The following is a 24910-nucleotide window of genomic DNA, read 5'->3' on the forward strand; positions in this document are numbered from 1 at the left end:
GGTGCCAGCAATCAACATGGTAGGTACCACCATGGGTGCAGGGGGCAGCATGCAATGCAGAACTGAGGAGCAAACTGTGGGTGGAACCTGCACACGGAAGTTTCTGGGACCTTCTTAGGGCACAGTGGAATTATCTTTCCCTTGAATAGCAAGCAGGGAATTGCATGGAGTTGGGGTTTCCAGAAAGTGGGAGGACGGGAGTCAAAGGGCATGAATAACACGAGCAACAAGTTTTACATGTAACATACAACATGTGTAGTGATGGGCATGTAAACTGGTCTGCTTAATAATCATGACACACTGTGTTCGCATATCAGCTCATTGCGCTTGAATACATGCGGCCTTTATTCATCAATTAAACACCACAGTGATACTTTTCACCTTCAGTCATTCATTTGAGTAAGCACTGGCTGCTCTCTGTCCGTGTCTCAGGAGGTGCAAGCCCAGGACACGGTGTAGCTATAGACTATTGCCTCTGCTCTCAGTGTAGACAGAGGGAGCTATTATGCCTTAATTTCATAATGACCTCAGATGCTCTTGTGTTGAAGGCTGATCCCTAAACAGCAGAGCAGAGGTGGATAGATAAAACGGAGCACAGATGAACGAAGGATGAAGTGAATAAAGAGAGCTCTAAATTCATGAAGGGATTAAACCATCGATGGGTCAGTGGGTGAAAGGGTTGTCAGGGGCTGTGCCCTTCCCACTGAGGGCATGAGGCCATGCCTTTGAAGATGTTTTGTTCTCAGACCCTTTTTCGCTATCTCTGCTTCCTGGCTGTGAGGAAGCGAGCCATCTGCTTCCATCACATGGACACCTGGTCTCTCTCACTCTGCAGAGGTCAGGTTAGTCGTATCTAAAAACGCCCTTTGTGTAGCCAGGATGCCGCTCAGAGCTAGAGGATTTACCTAGCATTCCATGGCTCTGGTTCAACTCCCTCACAATCAAAAATTAAAACCCCCTTCTCCTGGCACTGTGCTCACCATCACTGAAACTTGAATTCATTAGTGTATTTTATGCTGTGTACATATTTGTTGTGGCTACCTACACACAGAAAAATAAAACATACATTTTTCAAGGGGGGGGAAGAGACATTGTTAGGAATAACTCCAAATCACTGACCGTCATGTTTATGAATACACATAATAAGAAATCAAATAGCTTTTAAAATGCTTTTAACTAATTAAATAGAATGGCTTCTTGAAATGCCACTTATTAGCAATGCACAAATTTGCTGCTATTGCAATTTTAAAGAACTGCTTCTAATGCTCATGGATCTTCCAGAAGACTAGGAAATTGAAGCGCTTTTTTATACTCTGCATTGAGACAGGCTGGGGAGACTAATCATATGTTATTTCACCCTAAAGTTAAGAGTCCTAAAATTGTAACATAAGGAAGATTTTAATGTGCAGTATACCTTTGCCTCTAAAATCATATCACCACTCTGCAATCAGCAAAATGGTGTTTCCATCCCCAATTATTCTCTGAACATTAGATATTGCTAACGGCTAAGTGACGATTGACCCAACTAGGAAGGTCAGGGCTGAGCAGCCCTCACAGACCATGTCAAGCAGCAGGGAAGGAACAGGTGCTGGAAAGCAGTCAGCCAGAGCACCCCAAGGGCACCTGGCACTCCCACGGGGAGGGGCACTCACCTGCCAGGACAGGTGCTCCTTGGCCCCTGGCGTCGCAGACAGGTAGACGCTCAGCACTATGGTGTGGGATGAGGAGGTGAGGACACTGGCAATGATGGCATCTCGCATGTTGAAGGGAAGCATGGTGTACACCACAAAGATGATAAAGAGGAAGAACGACACCTATAGAGACAAGAAAAACATGGGGAGTGTCAGAAAATCCCAGTTCCCATAGCAAGAAAGGAGGCAGAAAGTAACACGCTCATTGCAGAAACATCATCACAAAACAGGGTGCAACAGACTCCCTGAGTTACAACAAAGAACTAAGTCTAGCCTGGCGGGTAAGGCACTTGCCATGGAAGTGTGAGTACCCGAGATCGAATCCCTGGAACCATGTAGATCTGGATGTGGTAGTCACACAGTCCTACAGTGAGACAGGAAGTGAACCCTGGAAGACACTTCAGAGCTTGCAGTCCAACTAGCCTAGCGTGGGTAGTGGGAACAAATAAGAGACTGTGTGAAGATGGAAGGTGAGAACGAGGCTCGAGGTTGTTCTTTGTCCTTCATATTTGTAGAGCGTGCCCACAGCAACACTTATACACAGACGAAAAACAGAAAAAGAAAAAAATATCTAGGCACTGTGATGTGAAAAAAAGATTTCTTGTAATATGTGTCTTTTGCTCAATGTTGCTCTTGCTGGTGGTAGGTTTTAATTTGTGTATGTTTACCTTTCCTTTCCCTGGAATATACTTGGCATATGTTATCATTGTGTATAGTTTTTGCATCAGGCTTAAAACCTTCTTCTTTAGACTAAAATGGGAATTGTAGAGGCCTCTACTCTTGTCAATTGTGTTTGTGTTAGTGGCCACACCCCTTTGGGCGTGGCTTCAGGCAGAGGGAACCAGAAAGAGGAAAGAAAGAGGAAAGTGTGACACATGGTGCCCCACCCCACCTTGGGCCTGGGGTTGGATAGGAAGGGCAAAGAAAAAGCTATAGTGGTTCTTTAGTGTTCTGTGTAAGTTGTTCCCCAATAAAACACCCATTTATCATTTATCTTGGGTCTGGTGAACTCTTTACACCCACAACAACAATTTCTTGTGTGGGACCTCAAATTTTAGTAAACAAGCTACTGCATACATGAGACTGAGTTTAGGTGCACTTGTGTGAAAGAACAAAATGGTCTCACATCCCTGGGGACTGGCATCGTCGCTTTATAGTTAGCAAAGGTAGACACACAGGCCACAGATACAGATGGTTCTGCTGCCATGGGACAGTTTAGCACTTCCTGGCAAAGAGGTTAAATATAGATTGAACATCCAATCCCATAGTTTCACTCCTAGGTATGCTGAAAACAATCACCCAGAGAAACATATCTCGCACACATTTATCACAGAATTTGCATATCAATCAAAATATGTATGGGGACACAGATATCCAGCAACCGATGGATACCACTTGTCATACCCATGCACAGGAATGTGATTCGGGAATAACACAGATTTCAGTCTTGACATGTAATGGAGTGTGGATGAACCACAAAGGCTCTGTATCGCATGATTCCATTTATATAAACTATGCAAAATAAGTAAATCCATAGCAGTAGGAAGCAGATGTTGATAATCCGGTTGGCAAGCTCTGTGATCTGGCCTGTGGGATGGAAGAAGGGTAGTGATGGCCTAACAAGTATGGACTTCCTTGGGGGTGAAGGAAAAGGCAGAGTCTTGGACAGAGATGTTCATTGCCCAATACTGGGAATGTGCTGAATGCCACCACATTCTTCTTTTAAAATGACTAAGTTATATTTTATGAATTTGACCTTTATAAAAACAATCGATATGAAACCACTTAGAGGAACTTTTAGAATGGAAATCAAAATGCTTACTAGGGAATAAAACAAGAACATTTCATTGCAAAAGAGCCAGAGATGTAAGGATATCAGAGAGAATAGGCAGGTGATAACTACAGCAAGAGAGCCTGAGGTCTCGGACCTCAGGGGAGGGTGAGCATGTGACCTCAATTTCCCGTGCCATCTGAAGAGGACACAGAGGACCAGCCAGCTAGACGGATATGGACAGATCACCACAGCTGTTCTGGTGCAAGGTGTCTGTGAGTTCTCAAGTGTCACGTGATCACCAGGTTCTGCTCCCTGCAAACTCCAAGATAATGCAGCCTAGGGAGAGTCAAGACAGTGCAGCCCAGAGAGTGTCAAGCTCCACCTTCTTCTGCCCATTCTGCACCACATTTATAACTGAAAGGCATGGTGTAGCTCCATGCCATGGCTCCAGGATGGCATCTTACCTACCATCTTTGTTTTTACTGTCACAGTTGAAAGAACACACACAAGACGTAAGGTTTCCAGCCTAAAAATAAACACGGATTCCTAAAACACAGCCTTTCATTTTCTTCAGGGCATTCTAAGCAGGACAAGCATGCAGACACTCCTCTGAGGAGGCAGAAGCTCCCGGAGAGGGAGGAGAGGTGGCCCCATCATAGCTCTGAGCCGTTACAACCGAGTGGATGAGTCTGTCATGCATGCCAGCTGTCTTCACGGCTGAGAGAAGGGCCACCCTCCTCACCCAGCCCCACTCTGAGGAGACAATGAAATGGCCTCTAAATCATCTTCTCTATTTGCTGCAAGCTTTGTCATCGTGAAATGACAGCCAAGGAGAAAGCCACTGTGGGTGGGCAAAGTGACCAGAAGTCCTCAGGAAGCCTGAGTTTAGTGTGGGCCATCTGCTCCAAGCCCCTGCTTCCTCCCCTTCAAGCTATATTTATATGGGCTGTCAGGATAAAAAATGTGGGTGAGCAGATTAACATAGCAATACTTTTTCTAGCAAATATTTTTTTTTGCCTCTTCAAAATAAAAGACTATGGAGATGGTTTTCAGCAAGGCATTAGCAGTCAGCATAACACACATTCTGGTTTTCCTACTCTATACAGCAAACATGAAACTAAGGCAGAAATTCGATCTTTGGTCATTTAAATATGAAGATACTGAGTGTGGCAGAGACCCAGTACTGCTTCAGGAGCATTTTATGCAGTGAGCAATGATCTGCCTAGACAGAAAGGGACTGGTTCCCTAGTGATATCTTCATGGTGACAGAACATGCAAAAAGTGTCATGGAACCAATCACAACCTTTTTAGTTCACTCTTAGCCTTAGCCAGCTTTCCTGAGGGCTAACCTAGCAAAACTGATTACTCCAAAACTGAGGTAAGCAACTGCACCAAATCAAGGTCAGGGTTCTAGCGTTGGTACTTCAAGAGCTCAGCCAGAGAGGCCTGTGCACTATCTACCGGTGCGACTTGGCCAATGAAGGTCAAGTTCAAGTCTTCTGGAGGAGTCGATTTGACACCTTATCAATCTCAAAAGGTTCTCATATTGTTAGGTCTATTTTGTAACCCAGCTTCAAAGAGCACCATCTGTAAAATTTAAATGGATCTGGCACATCTAAAACACATGTGGGTAAAGTGCTCCAGAAACTTCTTTCACAATCTCTGGGGTTTCCATGTTACCATGGGGACATAAGATTCCTCTGAACTGTACTCTTCTCTATGTGTGACAAGAGACTAGAAAAGAAGCAAGACCATTGTTCTAAGGACTGTTACCAGAAATGCAGTATCTGCAGTAGTCGTGCTCACGTCAATAAAGGGGCCACAAGTATACATCTGAATTCCTGCAAGACACACACATCTTCCTACACATCTACTTGACCCTTGAGCTCCACAACTTTGTAGACATCAGAGCTTTTCTCTGTACTCACTGACCTGTTCTGCTTGAAGCCAGCTCACTTCACCTGGTGATGGCCCAGTCTCCAATCACTCAGGCACCAACACCAAAGCTTATCCTTAGTCATGCCATAAGTAATACATTTGCAGTGTTTAGCTCCCAAGTCAGCATGGGACTTCATACTACACTCTTGGTGCCTGTCTACTGAGATGACACCATCTCAGGGCCTTTTTGCTTGGCAAGAATGTAGTTTATATAACCCACTCTCCCTCTCCTGCCATCTGAACAAGGACAGCAGACAGAGTGAATCCTTTCTTGCTTGTATCCACTCAATTCCATTTCGTGGACATCTGGTTCAACTTCCTACCATCATTTCTTCTTAGTAGGGGGGATGTCCACAACTGTCTTTGAAACATAAACATAACTAGTGTGGCTGCTCTGGGCAGAAAAAATGCAAAATTTGTCATGTCCCCTTTTCTCCTTGACAGTCATGGAATGAGACGTGTCGGGAAGTGAGGGAAGATCTCAGGTGACCCATAGTTATGTAAGTAATGCATTTGTATGTTTGGCTCTCAAGTCAGCATGGCTCAGCTGGTCTCAACCTATACCAACGCCATGTAGCTCCCATTCTGTCTTGCTAATGCTATGTCTATAAAAGTGTATTGTTTCTGTATACATTACTGAACAGTTTGCTTTTGGAAACTTAAATATTCCTTGTGGGATGTGTCTATAGATGTGAAGCTATGACTTTGACTAGTTCAAAGTGTTCTTTATTAATAAGTGCATTGCCATTTATAGTACACTTTCCCTTAGTGCATGCAGATCTTTCCTAGCAAGACAAGTGCCCATGAGCTGACTTTAATATGTGTCCCCTGATCTACCTTGCTTCAACATTCTATTTTCTCCTGTCCAGATAACCCTGCAAGATTTGTGCTTCTGAGTATTAATAGCTGAGGCATTTCCTCCTTGGATGTTGTCCTTCTTTGGTCTACCCTAAGAACTCTGCATGACATGACAAGTCCTTGCCTTCCATACCCATAGTCCTCTTCACCAACTTTATCTAGCATGTTTAATGTTATTATTTATCTATTAATGCTGTCCCACATAGAAGAATAATGACCCTTTAAAAGCAAGGGTTTTATTTATTCAGAGCCAAGACAGCAGTGCCAAGGGCTGCCCCTGACATGGTAGTTGCTACACAAATCATTGTCCTCACAAAAAGTCTATCACACATGCTAGTGCAACACAAACTCATTTGTCCCAGCAGCGTCAACTGACAAACGTAACTCTGAAACATTTTTCTTTCTGCTTTGACCTAATTGGCCTCACCTTTAACTGTAAACATGTTGATTTCAGAATTCACATATTTCTATTTAATGGATCAATTATATATGTAATATATATATTTATACTATATATATGTACATATATATATATATATCCTCAACACTCTATTGGACAGACAATGTACAGATGTCCATAGCATGTAGCATCAGATACTAACTTAGGAGCAGTCCCTGCACACAGGGAATGAAGGCTGAAGTAACTAGCACAGCATCTTTTCTCCAACCCAATGCCTACAGCTCCTCAATCCTACACAGAAAGACTTCCCAAGTCTAGGTCAAGAAGAGACTCCTCATTTAAAAGGGTAGTGGGGGGAGAAATGGCCCAGGCTTTGAGTGGTAACCCTGGCAGCTGAGATTCTTTGAGCTGCCCATGTCCTTTTGGATTGCCAGAGTCAGGCCCAAAGATGTTGGTCTCTTTCAAGTCCAGTAGTCTGGTTTTCCTGGCATGGCAGGCCAGCTGAGGACAGACATGCCCATTCTGCCCAGTGCTTTGTGCTCCTAACAATATAAACTTGCAGAAAAGAAGTCACTTTGGAAGAGTTCAGTATGATCAAAACTGGACATCAGTAGCCCCTCTCATTGAGAAAGCCATTCTTCATGTCTCCTTGAGTTAGCATGAAGCACAGATCCACCTCATGATGTAAAGTCTTCTAGTGCTTAGGAGACCCTGAGCTTATGAAGGTTTGGAATGTCAAGATCAGAACTGTGTAATGAAATGATGGTTTGTGTCTATCTGAACACAAGGGGTTAACTCTCCCTTTTGTGGATTCAGATTGACTCTTGCCAGTCTGGAGAGATCTAGACTTGGGAGACTAGAAGCCTATTCTGCTTACCCACTTCCGTAGAGTCACCTGCTAAGTGTATCAGCTTCTGGTATCTGTCATAACAAATTACCACATGTTCGGTGACTCAGCAAGTCAACAAGAGTCACTGTCACTGTTGAAAAATGAGAATTTTCAAATGCAGGTGCCAGCAGGGCTGGGATTTTCCAGGGCGGACTAAGGGAGAAGAAGCTACTGAGCTCTTCTAAATTGTCACAGCACCAGACAACGAGGGCATCCACTTGCTAGAAGACACATCACTCCCATCCTGGTGGCATCATTCCAGGATATCTCTCCTGTTATGTGTGGGTACATGGTTCATGGCTTGTTACCTCATTTTCTACATATCCCGTTCCTTCTGACTCTGGCTGGTGACTCCACCCTTCTAACAAGGGTTCTCTCACTTTGGCTCTGTCACCTAACTTCTTCCTGCCTAGCTATTGGCCAGTCAGTTCTTTATTAAACAATGAGATCAGCACATCTTCACACTGAACAGAAGGGTTATTCCACAGCAGCTCTGAAGCACCTGCAACCTTCTCACATGGCACGCCTTTTGCACTGTTAACTCTTTTCTTGGGGTGTTGGGGAAGTCCTGTTATTTGCCTGTTACTTGTCAATAAAGTACTGTTGAGCCTATAGGAATCTAGATAGGTGGGGCTAGGAGTCCAGGAGGATTCTGGGAAGGAGAAACACAAGAGAGTCAACATGTAACGCCATGGGGGTAGGAAGCCTGGAACTATTCTCCGGTAAGAGACATACTTAGATTAACAATTATGGGGTAATTACTTAAGTCAGAGGTAGCCAGTAAGAAACAAGCAAGGCCAACAGCTTCATAATTAATACAGCGTCTTGTGTGTTATTTGGGGACTACATTGCGGCAGAGCCCAGGCGGCTGGCGGGGGTTAAACCAAAGCAGCTAGCAAAGAAAAAGCTTCCCTTAGCATTGGGGGGAGTTTAGCTTTCTAGGCCATGAATGTGAGAGCAGGCTGTGTTTCCCTTCCTGTGCCTGACTGATTTCCCTCCACATAACACTCCCAACACTCGTCTGCCTTGTCCTAAATGAAAGGGTTTTCTTCTGTTCTAAGCTGTTACTCCAATGTATCACATTCTCCTTTTAAGACAGAATTTCCCTCTGTAGCTCAGGCTGGATTATAACTCACTACATAAGCCAGGATGGCCTTGAACACCAGACATCCTTCTTCCTCAGCTTCCTGCATGCTAGAAATGCAGGCATGAGTCACGACAGCCAGACAGCCAGGTCTTTTCTTTTTAAACTGGCATATTCTTTACCTACTCCATCACTGATGGAAGTTCAAGTTAATCCACCTTACTCATCAGCCTGGAAAGGGAAGATAGACATCTTTTCAGACCCTGGCTTCCAGTTCTTTGTATGTACACATGCATGGGAATATTGAATTACAGATCATTCTATTTTGATTGTTCAGTAATTCCAAAGCTAGCTACAGTCACATTAATGTATCCAAAGCCTCCATTATAACAATAACACAAAACAAAACCCCAACACATACTGATGACCAGATAATATATGAGGTTCTATTTCTTCCATACCTCCAAACAAAACTCTTCTGAACACCAACCATTAAGGATGTGAAAAACGTTACTTTAAATGCTGTATTATGAATCAAATGAACACATTATCCTACCTTGACAGATATCCCAGGCTTTGAAATGTTAATGATGAAATCATGAATCATAGGGTGCCCTTCATTATTCTCTTTAAAATGATATGCAGTATTAGAGAGACTGATGATGGGATGGAATATAAAACAATGTAACTTCACTGCGCCTTTTTAATTTGAAGCTGGTAGGAGGTAGATCATACATTTTTAAAAATCTTAATAAAATAGAAGCATAGGAGAGGCAGCCTTGCTTGGGTCTAGATATCTACCTAAGTGTGTTGTCTCCATTTTCCCTTCCACCATTCACAGTTTCTACTAAGTTTTTTTCAGTGCTGGAATCAAATCGTGGACTAGACAAGTGTTCACCCATTGAGCTACACTCCAAGCCCTACATTCACACTTTCCTCTGCAGTATTTATATTAACATAAACCCCAGAAGACATTCCACTGTCTATGAAGGGATGTGTGAACATCCCTTAAAAGATCCATGTATTTCAAGACTTGATCCATAGCCTGTGTCACCATTGGAAGGTGTTGGAACTTTCAGTGGTTGGGCTGAGGGAGATTATGCTACTGGACTGTGCCATTGCAAGGAATTTTGGGACCTGAGATCCTTTCCTGTCTCTTTGCTTCTCTGCAACTGAAGGGTATGTACCTGCACCATCTGCCAGCTGCTCCCAAATGTGCTGTTTCACCACCACAGGCCAAGGAATACCAGTGACCACAGATAGAAACCCCTGAAACCAGATGAAAGGAGTCCCACGGACACATCACATGATGCAATATTCCAGATCTTCTTTCAATCCTAAAGAGGGTTTTAGTTGATACAGTTTCAAACAAACCCATACACGGAAAATAGCTTAGTCCCTAGCTTCCACCGCAGCCCCTTTTCTTTGGGGAGCTGGAAGGGAAGGCTAGACCTCAGAATTTACATAATGAAGATGCTAATTTGTCCTGTAGTGATTTCCCCAATTTGATCTTATCACATATATGTATGTGTGTATGTATATTATGTATACATATATGCATATTACCATATGTATGTATGCTACCATACATATGTGTGCTTATATATTAGACTTTTAAAAATTGTTTTTAAATATTTTTAATTAAAACAGAATTACATCACTTTCTCCCTTCTCTTTCTTCCTTCAAGCTCCTCCCATCTCCCATTCTCCAGTTGATAACCATCATCTATCTGTATCACACACACACACACACACACACACACACACACACTACTGAGTCCCTTTTTGGTGGTGGTGTGCATGTGGCTTCAAGGCTGACCACACTTCACCGCCCATTCCCAGGAGAGATGAAGTCTCCTCCCAGTATCCTTAAGAACCATGATCCTATCTCAGTGAATGTCAAGTTCTAAATCAATCCATTTACTTCACATAACACTTCTGTCACTTGATTCCTTTTATTTTTGTTTGCTTGTTTGTGTGTGAACGTGTGTGTGTATGTTCATGGATGCACGTGCCTTGGTACACATGTAAAAGTATGTAAATGCATGTGGAGGTCAGATGCTTATGCCAAGCATCTTTCTCCATCACTCTCCACTTTATGTTTTGTTTGGTCTCTCCCGCTGAGCCTGGAGCATATTAGTTTGGCTAGGTGAGCTGGCCAGCAAGCCTCAGGGATCTTCCTGCCTCTGTCTCCCTGGTGGATGCTGAGATTATAGGTGTGCACTGTCACACCAGGGTCATTATTTTATGCTGATGATGGGGTTCTCATGCTCTCACATCAAATTCATTAGTGACTGAGCTGTCTTTCAAGCCCTCTGTGTCTCCTCACAAACATGATGAATGTCAGGTCCATGGAAGCTGCTTTGTGAAGCAGAAATCTGAAGACTTTTGTCTGAAATTAGGCCACCATGTCCATCCTCACAGTTAAAGTGTTTAAATTCTGCCCTTCATCTGGACAGTGCACATCCTTTCCAAATCACAAGGTCACTTCCTACAGTATCTATGCAGATCTTTAGAGACATGCTTTGGATGTTGGTATTGCGAACAGAAAAATGTATGAACACAAGGCTACTTTCCTTACTTTCCTAATGGAATACGAAGCAGAATGTACTCTCTGGCCACACTGTCTTCTTCTCCAGCTTCACCATTGGAAGATAAACCCTATCCATTGCCTTTGGACATGGCCACATGGTTTTCTCTGATTGGTGGAATTTGGGTAGATGTCATGGAGCAGCAGTGACCTGGGGATCAGGGAGGATTCCACTTATGTCTCCTCCAGACCTCTTGGCATCTGAGCCTTCACTAATGGGTGGGATTTGGTGGGACACAGAACAAAGCCAGAGTTCAGAAAATACTGTTTATTAGAAAATGCCCATGCCTTACTTTGTCTAGTTGAATGATTAAGAGAAAACAATATTTGTTCTATGAATATTTATCTATTTATCCATTCTATGTGTATGGGTGTTTTGCCTGCATGAAGGTTTGTGCATCACATATGTGCAATGCCCACAGAGGCCACAAGAAGACATAAGATCTAGGACTGGGGTTACAGAAGATTGTTAGCCATCATGAGGCCATCAAAAACTGAACCCAGGTCTTCTAGAAGAGCAGACAGTGGTCTTAATTACTGAACCATCTCTCTAGCCTCCATTTTAAAATGTATTTCTATTTTTATCGACTATTTTAATGATTTAAATTTTTCAGTTAGCAGATAACTTTGTATTTTCTGATCTTAAGCTTCTGTAGAAGTGGCTGCATTTCCCTCTTCATCCCTCCCTGGTCCTCACCAAGGCAGCATGGTCCAGAATTCCCCATGCAGAACCCCACACTCTGGGATGGCATGTGATAACCACACAGCAGGTATGCTGTGCCATAAGTTTAACTATTTTGTTGTCACTGTATTAGCTTTCCTTTTTTAATTCTCAGACATGAGCTATCAATTATTATTATGGGCCTAATGTTCAAAGAAAACAGAGACAGCCCTCGGTAGCCAACACAAGAGCAGCAATGCAGGTCAACCCTGAAGACTCAGAAACCACTGACATCCAATGCGTTGAGGATCCTCCACCCTCATCAATAAGTTGAATAGCACAGTAGCACCCTCGCTATTCTTAAATAGTCATCTGGGCAATGGCAACCGAAGCTCTCATTCTGCATCTTTCCCTTTTCATTCCAATGTCAGTTGATTCACCTTACCCATGAGGGAACTGTAATAAAAGAATGTTGCTATTTCTATGCCTAGCACATAACAATGTACCATCTGCATATATGACGGTTTTAAAATTTTAAATCATGGCACATACATGAAAATGCCAAGAATTGTTTGCATAATTTGTGTAGGTTTATCCTTTCAGGATACATAATCTTGTTTTATTTTTATTTGTTGTTGGACATTCCTCTATTTGTTTAGACAAACACTGTATTGAGTCCTTGGCACCAGGCTGGGATAAATCTGTACCTTACTGGTAGTGTCACATCGCAGGGTTACCTGCTCTCAGGATGTTTAGGAAAATGTCACTGCATGAAATGATTTGACAAAGAGATGGTCTCAGTCTCATAATACCTGAGCCTTGTGGAAGAAACTGTGTCCTAGGAAATTACTCTGAAAAACATCATCTAAGAAGTAAAGAGGAAAAAGTAACTTACTGGTAAAAAAAAAAAAAGTAAATAATATGCAAAAAAGGCCTTTATTTATATTCACGGACTGTTTTGGTTCTAATGCATATTCATGTCTATATTCTTTTGAAACACTATATTTACTTAATCTGAAAGGCCAATGCTTCAGATGAAAAAAATCATGCCGGGAAAAGGAGTGAATTATTCATCTAAAAACAAACATTGTTTTGGGGTTCCAGTTTAAACTATGTATCTAGCATCTCATAAATCAGCATAGGCCAGAACAGTGCATTCCACAGTGGGATCTCTCCACAGAGACCCACCAAGCTCTACAGGCTTTGGCTTGCTTTTTCCTTTATGCCAAACAAGGGAAATCTCTGCAGACAGCATGCATAGCCTTGAGCTGTAAAACAGATTATTTTAGCATTGACTGGGTGAAGCTTTCTTGAATGGCACAGTGGCTTCCTACACAGCATGGGGCTTGACCCATCAGCATCATGTAGAGGTACCTAGACTTCTGTGCTCTCTCCTTAGGAAAATCTGGCAGCCTTAGGGGCAGGCACATCATACCAAAGGATCTGGCTATCACTCCACAAACTACCAACAACCCCCATGTTTAGACCAAAGCCCACAATTCACATGGGATGGCGGTGTGCTACTCATTATTTTATAGATTCCACTTGAGGTTTAAGTCACTGTCACATCAAGTACTGTGCCATTTAAAGAAATGATTAAAGAATGCTGATTATCAGCAGCATGAAAACACATAACTAGCGACATACTTCCATAGAGTTCACACTGATTTATACTCACTTTCATGAGCAGAAAAACACCACATATGTTTCTGGATAAATAAATGCACATTACTAGCTAAATATTAATAAGTGTATATTAGTTCCAGTTTGCATAGGCAAATTGTTCCAGAGAGCAGTATAAGCTAAACAAAACAGAAAGATTTCATATTCAAAAATTTGGCAATTCTTTGAAAATACAAATATTAAAAATGGTTCAATAAAGAAATACTTCAACTTTAGATCCTATAAAGTTTGGTATTGGGTCTTCTGTTCACTTATTTTTATGGCTCATAAAGTTGTTATTTAACAAACACATTTGTTTACTTCAGAAGTGGCCATGATATACCACACACACACATGCATCCATGAGTGCACGCATACACGTGAACACGCACACACCTGGTACTCCACTGGGTCCCAGGAGTTAGGGAAATCATCCGCCGAGAACAGGATGAGTTGAGGCTAACACACTAATGGAAACTAAATATACCTCCTCCTATCATGAGTACAATGCAAACTACAGCTGTACCTACTGGGGAGGTGGTGGGGGCCCTATCAGTGCTAAAGAAGACACTCAAAACAATGTAATCCTATGGCTCCTTCAAAAATCCATGTTTCCCCCATGCACTGTCATCTCCAACCTTAAACAAAGAATCAGTTAAATAGCATTCTGTCTCTAAGATTAGTCTTTCTTTCATGGTTCACCGAGCAGGTATCCAGCCAGCCTCCTCTTGGGGTGTGTGGTGACCTCGGTTGAGTGGAAGATTCCCTCTACTGTGCAAACATTCCCGTCACCAAGGGCTCTCAGCAAGTTTCCTTCCTCTGTTAGCAGACATCAGTGTAAATACCTAACTCTGTGAAAGTCCAGAGGCTCTGCTATTCACTGCACAAAGAGCCTGAAACCGGAGATGGAGATGAAGCACTTGGGGGGATCAGCGCCCTGAGTCCCACCTCTTGCCTGTGACCTCAGCCTGACCATTAGCATAACAGGTCGCTGACATAACTTTAGACTTGACCTGTCTTATCTAAAAGCCTGTATATATTAATAATTACCAGAATGAATGAGCAGGAGCAAAGGGAGTCCAGGGATTACTTTCTTGTTACCACTTATAAACTTTTGAGTGTGCATCTGTTGGGGGAGACACTCTAATTGCTAAGTGTTTTACAGCATAACTCACAACATTTCTTGGAATTTCTAAACTCATGAATACAGAGGTGTGGAAATATGTGGTCCAGTAGCATCAAGTGTCTTTATTAGATAAGTCACCTACTGTATGCCTGACTTCACACTCATGCTAGATGATGGAGAAGCAATGGGAATTGAACCTCAATCCTAAGGGACTATTGACCCAGAAGGACCAGAAAGCCAGGAAACTGCAACAATTACCAAGCTTTACCTGCTGGTTTTTTCCTAGGTATCACTCAGGAACTCAAAAATGCAAATGCTATACCCACACAGAGAGAATATCCCAAGGAGACGAGATGATGTAGACAGAGTCAATTTTTCATGCAAACTTTGCTTCTCTGGATTCAGAGTACTGGATTCTTTTAACTGTGTTGGTAAAGGTCATCGAGGGCCAGGGTCATTTACACTGACCAAAACCTTCTAATAGTCTGCTGGATTCATCTATGGGTGGATCATGCCATCGGGTAGTGTTATGATAATCCGCATGGGGGTCCTTGGTGAATTCCATGGTAGGCGAGGGTGACTGAGGCAAAGGACAAACATGCCAGGCATACAGAGCTTAAGTGAGAAGTTTTATTAGAAAGAGTAAGGAGGTGGGAAAGAGAAAAGAGGTAAAAAGACAGAGAGAGGACAGAAGAAAGGAGGGAGACAGGAAAAGTCCTGTCTGCCCCAGGGGAACTGCTAGGAAAGAGAGCTGGAAAGAGCATAAGTGGGTGGGGGTCTTTCTTTTAAAGGGTCCTTTGGACCTGTGTGGAGACTTTGCAATCATGGAACCCTGGGCTGACCGGGGTACTGCCTGAGTGCATTCTGCCAGGTGACAGGGGCAGGCCAGCGTAATGCCAGAGTCCTTATAGGTAGTCGCAGTTACAAAGCCTCACAGCACAACATTTCAGAGCATCCAATCTCCATCCTAGTTTGCTTTCCCTTGCTGTATTAAGAACCATCACCAAAGCAACTTAGAGAGGAAAGGGTTTATTTCACCTCAAAGAAGTTGGGGCAGGAACTTGAGGTAGGAACCTGGAGACAGGATCTGAGCAGAGGCTAAGGAGAAACACTGCCTACCAGCATGCTCAACCAGCTTCCTTACACACCTAGCAGGGACTCACAGAAGAGGCACCACCCCTAGTGGGCTGGGTCTTCCCAGATCAGTCATAATCAGGAAAGTGTCACACAGACTTGCCTAATGGCCAATCTGATGGAGTCAGTTTCTCAACTGAGGTTCATCTTTCCAGAATGCTCTGCCCTGTGTTAAGCTCACAAAAAATACTAATCAGGACAATGTCCAGCCTTGGTTTCTTCCTGTCCTCAAGTCTCTTTTTATGTTAGCCCCTAGTCCATCAGGGCCATACTGTGTGAGTCTGAGGGCAGAGGCAGCAAGAGGGCTGATCATCTACCCTGGGTCTCTGTGGGAATGGGAGTGACTTCCAGGTGAGAAAGGTAGTGAGGACAACAGGTCCTTCTTCTATTCCTTCAAAGATCTGATTCTTATTGGATGACAAGAACATCCACAGCAGGAGCTGGTACCCAGTCTCACGACTGGGCTTCTGCGAAGGTGGACTCTCAGAGTAGAGACTTTTACTAAGCAAACAACGCAGTGAGGTCCAACAGAGAGAGGCCTCTGCTGAATTTCTTCTCACGTCTGTGGTCCTTGGCAGAGATTCCTTTCTTCCTCTCCCCTACTACTGACGGCTAATCAAAAGATTGCCTGCACTCGCATCTACACATCAGGACTGGAGTATAGCTTTTGATTTTTTTTCCTTCAGCCTTGTCATTTCTACAAGGTAGAGTGCTGTGGGGACTCAGTGCCTTCCCAGATCCATCAGCCACATGGAGGACCTCTCCCAGAGATGACCTAGCTGAGGGATCCATAATGCAGACTGTGGGCACCATTTAGTGTGAACCTTGAATGTTCAGGTGCCATGAACGTGATGGGGCCCTCTATTGTGAACCTTCCTACTGTGGGGGGCGGGGCTCAATCCTGAAAGCTAGAGGTATAACCCAACTTACCTCAGCACTGCTGCTGCCAGCCTGCTAGGGTCTTTTCTTCCAGCCAAACAAGGCTAGGGTCAGCGTGGGATTAAAATTTCTTCTCTCTCCAAGCCCATGCCTGCCTTTCCCTATACCATTTTCTTTCTTCAGAGGAGTTGAAGTTATTTAATTATTATTAATTTTTTTGGTAAGGGTGATTGAATCTCATATTTTGGTAAAGAGTACATGTGTCTTTTATATAACTTCATTCTTCTAGTTCTCTCACTAGCTAAGATTTTGAAAAAACTTTATTTTTATCTTTTATTCTACATCAAAACAATTTGATATCTTCCCAAACCCTGTAATACTATTTTTAAATGTAACATTAACTTGTTGGTTAAAAATATCAGCAATTTTAATTGCTAACTATCAGCAGCCTAATGAAGTGATTTCTTCTGTTGAGGAGCAGTATCCATTTTCCATGTTGAGGTTGGAAATTCCCCTACGAGTCTAAGGCTATGTCACTTTGATGGAGATTGACAGATACACGTCGGACCACCAGTCTGCTGCTGGCTTGTGCTTCTCTCTTCCTTCATGTGGAAGCAGATGATAACAGAAATGTTAGATATCATGTCAGAAAACTCAGCAGGATGTCCGGGAAGGGAAGGAGATGTAGATCGAAAACTTGGGGGAGGGATTTAAATGTAATCATCATTTGTTAACAAAAAAGATGTAGGGAGCCATCTGAAAGAATGTGCATTGGGTAAAACGTCCTAAACCCTGTAGCATCATTCATACCTGTACATGTTTTGATAAACTAGCTCAGAGTCTATGCACACTTCAGAAACATTCTCCATTAAGTTCCTGCTGATAATTTTCAAATGAGGCTTTTTCCCACATGTACATTAGAATTAAGAATTCTCCAGGGACACCTCCATTTCCTCAAGGGGAAGAATATTTAGAGACCAGGAGCTGAGTGCTGAGTGTGACCGTTATTTGAAAATACCATTTTGCTTCAAATGAATACATTTTCATTTTAATTCCAATGAGCACATCATCTCCATTAGTGGGTATCATTTAATATGTAACTCTAAGGCTGACATCATTACTGACTTGGCTTAGATTTTTATTATCTTTAATTTTCCTTATAGACTTACTCATTGGATTATTTATTTTTGGACCCTTATCCTGTCCTTATTAGTCCATACCTCCTTATATTGCCTTCTCCTTTCTACTCATAAAAGTGGGTGTTGTAGTTAGGATTATGATTTCTGTAGTAGAGCATCATGACTAAAAGCAACTCAAGGAGAAACAGGTTTACTTCAATCATAGTTCCATGGAGTTTTCTAAGTTTTCTAGTAAGATAACACCCTCTCATTGTTAACATTTGTGTTAAACTAAAGAGACTCTGCCTCACGTCCTTTAAAAGTTTTTAGCACGTAGTTTTTAATCATGTATTTTTAAAGTCATCTTTCTATTTACAGAATAAGAAGCAAAGATAACACAGATGCATACACCCATCACCCCCATTCTGTTAGCACCTTACACTAGCAGGTGCACCTGCCAGGCTTGGTGAGCCAGAGTTGATATGTCACCACTAATTAACACTCATGCTTCTCACCTGGCATCCCTTTCTGTCAGAGAAGGCTGCTTAGTCTTTAAACTTCCTTAGGGCTTCCGGCTTACTTGTCTTTGATCTTGACAACACGAGGAACATCAATAGCGTATTTTTGTTAGAATGTCCTTTCACTGAAATTTGTTTCATGCACTCCTCATGACTTTGTTCCTTGGGGAAGAGAAGTCCAGAGGAAGAGCGATCCTGTCAGCTCCTATCACAGCAAGAGTTGTCAGTGTGACCTACGCTGCTGTTAGCGACCTTGGTTGATGGATGGGTAACATCAGCCAGGATTCTCCGCTTTCAACTCCTCTACTCTGCAGGAGGATACCTGTGTAGGACATGGAGGGAATGGAAGCCAGCTCTCCATATAAGCCATCCAGATTTCTACCATAGGCAAGATCCAACCATTTCCCCCCTAACTTACCTATGAAGACATGTATATAATTGTGCAGATTTATGAATTGGCCCACTATGCTGCATATTATAATCCAAACACCTTGCTTATTTTGGTGTTCAAACTCTCCCAGAATTGATTTTCCTCATGGTGGAAGTGAGTGATCAGAAATAAAGGAACCAAATAGCATCTCACAGTGATAGTCAAGACAAAGGGGCACAGCCCTAAAATACAGTTGACAGTGTCTTCTGCTCCTTCAGTCCTTTAAATGCCTTGTCTTCATCTCTTGTAAAAAGCCAGGCTGGGTTTTCTTTTGCGATCCAGTAGGAAGAGTTATTATGTTTTGTAAACAGGTGAAGTCCATTCATAACTATTTCATAAATTTACATGTGTGAATATGTGTTTGTGTGTGTGCAGGTTGAGCTGAAACTGGAGACTGATACCCAAGTCTTCCTCCATCATTCCCCACCTTAGTTTCTTAGACAGGCTCTCTCACTGTTCCTGGAACTCACTGACATGACTAGACTAAGGGTGGCAAGCCTCATGGAACCCTATGTGTCTCTCTCCACCATGCACGGTCATAACTTCTGGGGATGAAACTCCAGTCTGTGTACTTATACAGTAAGCATTCTATCCACAGCATGATCTGCTGATGCAACTAAAAGATTACAGTTTATCAAACACTGGTTTTACCAAGCATGTCAGATTGTATTTATGTTTATTTCTGTTTTCCTTGTGGAACGTTGCCTTTGCTTTTGCACTGTTTCTTTGCATTTAAAAAGATTTATGCTTCTGTATTTTTGGCTTAGTGGCTATATTGATATCACATATACATTCACATTTAGTAGTCTTGTTCCTTCTGTAGTAAGCATGCACTAACGGCTTCCCATCTTTGATTTAGATCTTCTGGTTCCTGATAATTACCTACAAAGGCATTAACACTCCCGTACCTCTCTATTTTCTTTGGAGCTATGGTCTCCATACACAAAGAGGAACAGCATTAGAAAAAACAAAACAAAACAAAAAACAAACAACGCAAAACCTCTACCTTCGTATCAAAAATAAATGCAGTCACAATGAAACCAATCAGCAAAATATCCCCTGCATCCCAGAACCCGCCCTGATTGCCCTTGTGAACTATCCCACAAAAGGGACTCCTGACTTCAGTGCCACAGATGAACTTGCATGCCTTTAATTTTTCTGTGAATGAAGTCATGCCACACGTTCATTTGTTAGCTGCTGTTGTCCTATCTGTGCGTGTTTCTTCCTTTGCATTACTGCCTGGTTTCTGTGAATGAGCCACACTGTATGCCACTGTTCCTCCTCTGGTGGCCCTGTGAGTAGTTTACAGACACAGACTTGAGTGCCCATTTCAAATGCTACTGAGGACGTTCTCACATGGGTAGCTTGATGAGTGACTAACAATTCTGAGCAGGAGGCTCTGCATGTGTGACAGACACCAGCACATTTTCTATGTAGCTGAACCAATTCATCTTATAAAATGTATTATATACACTCTTGATTTGCTTCATATCCTTGTCAATATGGCTTCCATTTCTTAAGTTTGATTATTGTGTCAGGGCATATAAGACTTAGAGGTACTGTTTTATCACATTGGTTGGTGTTAATTTTACTTGGAGATATACAAGGCAGCCATAAAGCTCAGAAGCTTATCATGTTCTTCGGTATTGTTTAAAAATTAACAGTGGCCTGGAAAGTACTGTGATTTCAGACTCCCTGGGTACTCCACAAGATGCAACAGATTCAGGACAGATCACACTGCTAGTTCTAAGTGTTCTGTCATCTCCACGGGGATGGGCGTGGGGCCTCTTGTTCTTCAGTAGGACTTTTGAAGTAGGCTGTTGTGAAAATGTAGGACAAACTCAAAATTAAAGGGATTGTTGCAAGAAAGACATTGGTTGGTTTAGCTTTTCTGTTGTTCTTCGTTTTTGTTTGCTCATTGTGTGTGTGTGGGTGTGGGTGTGGGTGTGTGCGCGCGCATGTGCACATGCATGTGGGCAAGGTGTTATTTACCAAAGCAAGTGGGATCCTGGGTGCTTGCAAGAACAAGTTGTTTCTCTCTTCACACTCCTTTAAGAGCCACCAAGAAGACTGCTAGGGTGCTTACATAGGTAGGACATCCTTGAAGTCTTCATTCTTGGAAACAGCCTGGCTGAATGTGAAGTTATGAGATAATGCAACATCTCCATTGCTTAGTAGGCTACTGTGAAGCATACTGCTTGCTGCCAATCATATTTCATTTCCTCCACAATTAATGAGTCATTTTTATTAAATTTCTGAAGACTTTTCTTATCTTTAAAGTCCTAGTAATTAGAAATGTCTTGGCATGGATACATCAGCCAATTTCCTCATGTACTTGGAGGCACCTTAGATATATGGATTCAAGGTTTAATTCCTTTTCTCCAAAATTGTCATTGCATTTCTAAATTCTTGGACTGTTTCATTATTTTCAGGGATATGTCTTAACAGATGTATAAATCCATAAAAATAAGAGCAGTATGATAAAATATGTACATAGAACATATATGTGTGTGTCCAATCCATTTAACGTCATTATCTTATTACCTTGGTTCTTGTGGCTAACGTCAAGTCCTCAGCGTCTTTCAAATCTCCGTGAGATGCATTTGGTCGTAGGTACCTTTGTAGCTCTCCTAAATTTTCCCTGAGATTAGCCAATATTCCACTCATGTCTTCTCACTTTTTAATCCATTTTTATCCTGAGGTTTTGACTAACTAACATGACAGTTTCATGTTGCCCAGGATGGCCTTAACATCACAATGCAGCCACAGACAATACTGAGCACCTCATCTTATGCCATGCTTTGTTGACTCCAATGGGAAGCCTTACCCCACCTGAACGGAGATGGGGATGGAGGAGGAATGGATGGCAGGGAGGGGGGACAGAAGGGAGGAGGAAAGAGAATGGGAGGATGGGGGAACTGTGGTTGGTATGTAAAATAAATTTAAAAAGTGATGAAAAAAGAGAAAGCCTTACAAAACACAAGCAGTGTATGCTTGAGCAAGTTAAAACACAATCCTAAGAAGCTCTTTCAGATGAATTGTAAAACTTAACATTAGCCAGCCGGGTATACAGCTCCGCTGTCTTCTATTCGTTCTTTCTGATTTGTTCTCACAGGAGTTTTGCCACACTCTGTCCATTTCAGGAAGAAACGATGCAAGCCCATGTAGCCAGGGCCAAGGTGCTCTCTAAGTTCAATAAGGTGTAGCACACACGTTTTGCAATCAGTGGCTTCTTAGAAAGAAGCAGAGTGAGCCCTGATTTGTTGTTGTTCTTTTGTTTCAGTTTCTATTTTCATTCTTTTCAGCATGATGCATTTAGTGAGTTTGCTCTCCTCTCTTTTGTCCCCCCTTGAAAAATATCCGTGCCTTTTCTGCTCAACAACCCCCATGCTGGAACTTCTCAGCCACTTCCTGTAAACGTGCCATGAGTCATTGTTCTGACATACCTAAAGTTTAGGGATTTTCCCGATCGGATGGTTTCCTTCTCTCTCTCTCTCTCTCTCTCTCTCTCTCTCTCTCTCTCTCTCTCTCTCTCTCTCTCTCTCTCTCTCTGTGTGTGTGTGTGTCTGTGTTTGTGTGTGCATTCATGTATATATGTATAATTCTAATTTCTTTTTGAAGACTCTTTGATGGATTCATACACTACATAATGAATTTTATCCATTTCACCCCATCCTCTTTATACTCCCTTCATTTTCTGCCTAGGCCTTCTCAAACCTTCCTCCTACTTTTGTGTCTTCTTTCTGTGTGACTCCCTGGATTTAATTAGAGTTGCCTGGACCAGCATTGTGTGTGTGGGAGGGTGAGGGGTACTTACTTGAGCAAGGCAACTTACCCAGGGGCTACATCACTCAATAAAACTGAACTCTCTGTCATAGTAACCATTAACTTCCCACAGTCTTTAGAGAAGACGTGGATCCTCATAGGTGCCCCCACATCCATCATGGAATGTTGATGTGTTCAGTCATGAGCAGCTCACTATGGTTGCAGTGAATCCATTAGGGCAATGGTCATGCCAGAAGATGTATTTCCTCATCAGGTGGCTCCTGCATTTGTTCAACCCCATCTTCCTCAGTGATACAGCTATCTCACTTGGGATGGTGCTCCCCCACCGTTTCTTATCCTCTGTTCTACACAGTACTTCTCTGATTCTATTCAAGTTGGCTCCAAGTTCGACTCTGTTGGTAGTTCGTATGTAAACGTTTATTTCTCAGCCAAACTACATCAACGTTTATTAGTTTCTCTCTGTCATGCTTTTGGGATGTTTACACATTTTCATTTGTTCTCATTAATGACATGAATGTTCTTTCGAGAGGGGGACATTTACTGAGATTATGAGGCCACCTAAATATGAATGCTAACACCAGAAACTGTAATGTCCTGTCCTGATTCCCAAATGGTTAATCAAAGATATAGATATACATTGAACTATATCTAGTCTAGTCACATGCCTACGCTAATTCTGGGAGTTTAACCCTTCTCATTATTAGAACTTTCCTACATTTTAATCCATATATATATACATAGACATAGACATGGACATGGACATGGGCATAGACATAGACATGGACATGGGCATGGAAATGGACGTGGACATGGACATAGACATAGACATAGACATAGATAGATCTACTTCACATAATCTTTCTCGACCTTCTGGAATGTTTAAATTTTGTGTCAGTAACAATAAATAATCTCTTCATACTTACACATTAACTCTGACTGATAAAGGACTCAATTTAGACATTTTAAATAGATGATATCCTGTCAAAGGATGTTGAGCGTTCATGTGTTAGAGTATGTCCTTTGTCTTTATCAATCATATTTGCTCTTGGGGAATTCCTTGTTAAACATCCTATTTCACAAGCAACTTTTAGTTCTTTTTGCCCCATTTTTCTTATTCCTGCATATATTATTATATCAGCATAATAATATTTTCTTAGGTGTACCCATATGAATGAATAAATGTCTATCATCTCATTACATTTGTTCCCTTTCAGGTTGTATACTGAAGTGAGGTCATAACAGCTCTCAGCAACTGACTCATGGAGTCTCTCCATTAATTCTAATGTTTTCATGGGAGCTTCTTTGTTTTCAGGAAGGTATTACTTACTAAGTGTGTACTCACTGTTCAATGCTCTAACAGAGACACCCCGTGTGCATTATTTAGTCTACTTTAACAAATGTATAATGTACATTATATTAATATTCTCAATTGAGAGATTAAATATTAAATTTTACACAGGTTAAAGAACCTGGCCACTATCACATTTCATATATCATATTTCTAGGTCAAGTGTAACAGCCGCAGTTAAAGATGACTCTTCCTTATGTCTTTATCTATGAATACTCACTTATCCCTACTGCTCTATCAGTTAGCTGAGTGCAACAAAATCTAACAAGCTGAAGACTCCATCATCATTCTTTGATAGTCATTCTAATGAGGATTTCAACTTGGAAAAGTTATTTTTATAACACAGTTAACTCATACACTGCATTTTTATAAAATGGTAAGGACTTAGAACAATTATTCGTTAAGAGTTTACCCCTAAAATACTGGACTTCAATTATAGGAATTAATTTGAGGGTATTTACAAAAGTAACCTTTAAATTTTAACCTTTGAGATATAGGATTTTTAAAAAAACGTGATGATATTCTATTTTCAGCTGTTGAACTTTCTTTCCAGCCCAGAACACATTCTACATAGTTCCTGGAAAAATGTTTTAATCTCTATAGGCCTGTTATACATTCTTGTTTTTTGAGATTGTAATTACATCATTTCCCCTGTCCCTTTCCCATTTGGGAACATTGGCAGTATCCATCCATACTTTTGGTGCAGAGCTTATTCATCTACCCCATCAACCCACCAAGTAACTATTTTCTACCAGGCGCTGATATCTTACCAATAAGCAACACACACAAAAAACCTTATATTACAGTAACAAGGTAACAAAAACTAGGTATTAGCCATCATTGTTCTGCTTTTCATATATGAGAGAGGTAATGGAGAAAGGATACTTTTTCTGTGTTGTTTTTATCTAGTTGAAATATTAGGATGGTGTCAGAATAAAAAAATGTGTTTAAGGGATTTTTCTCTCCTTATTTCTTAATATATTACACACTATGGAAAGAACACAGACAACCCAGGGCAAACTCT

General features: G+C 41.8%; 1 protein-coding gene across 4 annotated transcripts in view; it reads right to left on the bottom strand.

Moving 5' to 3' along the window:
• Window positions 1–24910, bottom strand: part of Adcy2 (adenylate cyclase 2) — a 361240-nt gene that overhangs the window by 251858 nt on the left and 84472 nt on the right. For 3 of the 4 annotated variants that reach the window (XM_021235581.2, XM_040757723.1, XM_021235584.2), the window contains exon 3: window positions 1653–1814. The exons of the other annotated variant lie outside the window; for it this stretch is intronic. In XM_021235581.2, the coding sequence (XP_021091240.2) occupies window positions 1653–1814 (162 nt within the window). The remainder of the gene's footprint in view (window positions 1–1652; window positions 1815–24910) is intronic. 4 annotated transcript variants of the gene reach the window in all.

The sequence above is a fragment of the Mesocricetus auratus genome, unplaced genomic scaffold, assembly GCF_017639785.1.
Source record: "Mesocricetus auratus isolate SY011 unplaced genomic scaffold, BCM_Maur_2.0 Super-Scaffold_100015, whole genome shotgun sequence".
NCBI lineage: Eukaryota > Metazoa > Chordata > Mammalia > Rodentia > Cricetidae > Mesocricetus > Mesocricetus auratus.